The 4,966-nt window shown below is 36.5% G+C and overlaps 1 protein-coding gene across 1 annotated transcript in view; it reads left to right on the top strand.

Moving 5' to 3' along the window:
- IL23R (interleukin 23 receptor) overlaps positions 1–4,966 on the top strand; it is a 142,540-nt gene that overhangs the window by 2,301 nt on the left and 135,273 nt on the right. The window contains exon 2 of the mRNA XM_006862496.1: positions 2,248–2,541. Within this exon, the coding sequence (XP_006862558.1) occupies positions 2,248–2,541 (294 nt within the window). The remainder of the gene's footprint in view (positions 1–2,247; positions 2,542–4,966) is intronic.

Raw genomic sequence — 4,966 nt, 5'->3', positions numbered from 1 at the left:
ATGGCTAAACTTTGTCTCTCATACTTCAGACATATTGTCAGGAGGGACCACTTACTGGAGAAGGATATCATGTTTGGTAAGGTGGAGGGTCAGAGAAAAAAAGGAAGACCCCCAATGAGATGGATTGGCCAAGTGGCAGCAAAGATGGACAAAAACATGGCAACAGTAGTGATTTTGGCCCAGCATTGGGCAGTGTTTCGTTCTGCTATACATAAGGTCACTATGAGTTGGTACAGACTCGATGGTATCTAACAACAAACAACAACATATAATCTACATTGACATCTACTGATACATGATTTTTTTCCTTCGGTATACTGAAAAGGAGTCCTGGTGTGGTGCTGTGGGTTAATACACCAGACTGCAAATCTTTTTGAACTGCAAGCTTGATGGTTCAAGCTCACCAGCTGCTCCTCGGAAACCATATACAGGGTCACTATGGATCGGAATCGACTCAACGGCACTTAACAACAATCATTAACTTATTAATTCGTTCTTGAATATCATGAAACTTAATTGCCAGAGTTTCTGAGATTCCATTTCCTTTCACTTTAGAAACACAGGACAATATTTGCACAAATCTAGTTTCTGACATTTTTGTAATTTTCCATGTATTTTCAAAGATGACTTGCAGTGGTCCCATGATAGGATCAATTTCCTTAATGCGCAGTTGAGATGAAGTTTATCTAAATTGGAATTGCTGGACTTATTCAAAGTAGTCAAAGGCTTTCTTAGAAACTCTTTTCTGCCTTTGGCTGCAATACTCTATTGATGTATTATTTTTATCACTACTTTAGCATTTGTTGTTGTGTGTCAGTGAGCTGATTCCAAATCATAGCAACCCTATAGGACAGAGTAGAAATGCCTCTCGGCTTTCCTAAGATGTCATCGTTACAAGAGCAGATTGTCAGATCTTTCCTCCCTTAGAGCAGTTGGTGGGTTTGAACAACTGACCTTTCAGTTAGCAGCTGAGCACTTAACAATTGTGCTATCAGGGCTCCTCAAACATTTAAATGTTTGCAATTTATATGTAAACATTTATTACATTAGTGAAAATATACAATTATATTTATATTATATGTTGATTCTTTAAACTTCATATTCCAAAGACAAGAACTTAAAAAAAAAAAATCTAATGTTAGTTTTTACTGTTTTGTTAAGGTATTAAAAATTTAATGTAAGGATTTCCATGGAAAGTCTATAATAATTTTGACAAAATCTTTAATGTGTAGATGCTTTCTTTGATATAAATTTTATTTCATTAATAATGCATTTTCATTTGTGTTGATAAAAGTAACTGTAATGTAAAGGGTTTATTGTAAATATAACATATCCATCATATAATTATAAATATGTTATTCCAACATGAAAAAGTACCTTAATACACAGATTGACATTATTATCTTAGTCTATTTTGTTTTAATTCATTCTCCTGTTTATTTCTTCTTAACATTGAATCTATGTTAAATACCTTGTTTTGTAACTTATTTTTTAAAATAAGCATTATATTCTAAATATGTCCTCATATTATTCAATTAATGATGAATTTTTAGTGGTTATCAAGCAATACATTTTGCCATTGGTTAGATTAGAGTATAACTTTATCCATTATATTTATAATGTTCTAATGAAAGCAGCCATTATATCTTGATTGAGTAACTAGAGAATTGTGTTCAGATTCTGCAATGTCTCTAATTATTCTAATATTACCTTTGAAAATTGATTTAGGCCCATAGTAGTCCAGTTCTGCAATTTAACATGTTGTTGTTAAGTAGTAGGTTCCCTCCTGTAGTGAACTTGTATAGGGTTTCTGTGGATTGGCTGGTGAGCTTGAACCGCCGACCTTGAGTATCAAACTGACTTTGCAGTCAAATGCATTAACCCACAGCACCGCAATGCACTTTAAAATAGAAGAGTTAGTTATATTTGCATTTTAGCAGAGATTCTGAGTCTGTAAAACTGGGATAGAAATACAATTTCTCCTCAGGGATAAACTGGTTCAAAGCCCTGCTCTTTAGAAAATTAGGAACACTTAAAGGTTGAATCTCATCTTGTGTTGCTGTTGAACACCAAAAGAAGCACGCTGAAACTCATCAATTGATAAAATAGGTTTAGTCCTAAAACTGTTTCAATGAAAATAATTTAGCTAATTGAAAAAGCACATTTCAAATACAATAGCATATTCTTTCTGAATAGTCTGTTATAATATTTTATAGAGAATTTATTATCTTGTCATTTTATTTCCAGGAATTACAACTCTACGCTGCTCTGGTCACATCTGGGTAGAACCAGCCACAGTCTTTAAGATGGGTATGAATATTTCTATATATTGTCAAGCAGCAATTAAGAACTGCCAACCAAGAAGAGTATTTTTTTACAAAAATGATGAAGAAAGATTTCAAGCGACAATGATAAATAAAACAACAGCTTGGCTTTGGTATAGTAACTTTCGCGAACCACGTGTTTCTGTGTACTGCACAGCTGAATGTCTTGAATATTTTCAAGAGACACTGATATGTGGAAAAGACATTTCCTCTGGATGTAAGTGTGGGGGTACATTCAAAATCCAAACAAAAGCTAGTCTAACAGTTCACTGGTAATTACCCAAACCAAAAGCCCACTGGCATCCAGTTGATCGTGACTCACAGTGACCCCCCTTGTAGGGCGCAGGAGAACTGTTCCATCGCATTTCTGAGACGATAAATATTTACAGGAGCAGATAGTCTTATCTTTCTCCTGTTGAGCATTTGGTGGGTTAAATTGCTGACCTTTGTGATCAACTCATCAATTGAAAAACTAGACAAAATTCTAAAATTGTTTTAATGAAAATAATTTAGCTAATAGAAAAAAAATACATTTCAAATGCAATAGCAGATTCTTTCTGAATTCTTTCAGAACTGACTGGAAGGAACTTAACACTTAACCCACTGCTCCATCAGGGCTCCTTCGTAATGACCAGTCTTGTCTAAAATCTGTTGTTGTTGTTGTTGTTAAGTGCCATGGAGTCGGTTCCAACCCATAACAACCCTGTGTAGGGTTTCCGAGGAGCTGCTGGTGAGCTTAACTGCAGACCTTGCAGTTCAAACGGCTTTGCAGTCTGACGCATTAACCCACAGCGCCACACCAGGACTCCACATTAATATTTTTCACCTCTTACACTGATTTAATAAAACAAACAAAAAATCATTAACCCCCTACTCCCCCCCCCCCCCCCCAAAAAAAAAAAAAAACTAAACATTGCCATAGAGTTGGATTCATATTGACCCTTTTGGACTGGGTGGAACTGCTTCATAGGATTTCTTTATGAAAGCAGACTATTATACCTTCCATTCACAGAGCAGCTGATGAGTTTGAAGCCTGAACCAAGTGCTTTAACTACTGTGCCAAAGGTTTAATATTGTTGTCGTTAAGTGCCGCTGAGCCAATTCTGACCCATACAGATCCTATATAGGGTTTCCAAGGCTGTAAATCTTTACGGGAGCAGAAAGTCTCATCTTCCTCCTACAGAACAGCTGGTAGTTTTGAATTGCTGACCTTGAGGTTAACAGAATGATTCCATAACCACTACACTACTCAAAAGGACCTCTGGTAAAGAGGTCTGCTCCAGTAAAGATTTACAGATTCAGAACCCTTATGCAGGGTCTTGATGATTCAGAATCAGGTCCACAACATACCACCACCACCACCACCTTGCTCTATGGAATCCTGGTGTGGCGCCATAGGATAAGCTTTCGACCTCAAGGTGGGTTTGAATTGCATGGCTGGTTGTTTGACCTCACCAGCCACTTCTAAGAAACCCCATACAGGGTCACTGTGACTCAGAACCAATTCGACGGGCACTACACAACAAGAATGAATCTGAATCAACTCAGTGGCTGTGAGTCTTTCAGTACCCAGCTCTAACATTGATGAGGATCCAGTACTCTTACATATTTTAATTCTTCAAAAGAATTAAAAAAGATGTGTTTTTAATGTAAAACCTTCAAATTATAAAGTAATGTCAACGAATTTTAAACACTGCTATTGGGTGCCATCAAGCTGGTTTCAACTCATAACAGACCCTATATAACAGAGTTGTTGTTAAGTGCCATAGAGTTGATTCACACACACATTGACCCTGTATAGCATTTAGAACTGCCCTATGGGATTTTCTAGGCTCCTGATATGGTGCTATATCGTAAACACTGGACTGCTAACAGAAAGGTCAGTGGTTTAAACCCACCAGTCACTCTTCAGAAACTTTATACATAATTGCTGAGTCAGAACTGATTCGAAGGCACTTAACAACAACAATCTTTATAGAAGGAGCCCTGGTGGCATGATAGTTAAGTGCTTACCTGCTAACCAAAAGATCAGCAGATCAAACCCAGTAGACACTATGAGAGGAAGATATGGCAGTATATTTCTGAAAAGATTACAGAGTAGAATTTCTTTATGGGGTATTTCTACTCTATCCTATAGGGTCGCTATGAGTCAGAATCTATTCAATGGTAATGGTTTGGAATCTGCAAATCTTTTCTCTAAGAAACACTAGGTAGATTCAAACCACAAACCTTTCTGTTAGCCAAGCATGTTTTAAAACATTCGCCTGGCCAACTAGGTCATATGTGAGCCCTACTCAATATCCTTAGATTTAAAATGTTGTTGTCTTTTACTTAGACTTTTTTTTTCTGAATTAATTTTACTAACCTTGACTAGATCCCATTGAGAAATGTGATTTGAAATTTTAGTAAGAAAAATAGTTAGACCTAGCTTTGTGTTCCTGTTATTCTCCTCACCAGCTATGTGACTTTGGGCAAGTTGTTTAACCACTCGGAATCTCAATTCCCTGTCTTAAATAAGGCTAAAAATACTGACTGCAGAAAGCATCAAATTTCAATAATTTGTTGGCATTAAGAGATGCATCATTTTGATAAAACATGAAATTCTGAACACAGTCACCTGGCTCCTAATCCTATTGTGCCCA

This window comes from Chrysochloris asiatica, unplaced genomic scaffold (genome assembly GCF_000296735.1).
Source record: "Chrysochloris asiatica unplaced genomic scaffold, ChrAsi1.0 scaffold00048, whole genome shotgun sequence".
Taxonomy (NCBI): Eukaryota; Metazoa; Chordata; class Mammalia; order Afrosoricida; family Chrysochloridae; genus Chrysochloris; species Chrysochloris asiatica.
This window is presented reverse-complemented; position numbering and strand designations above follow the sequence as displayed.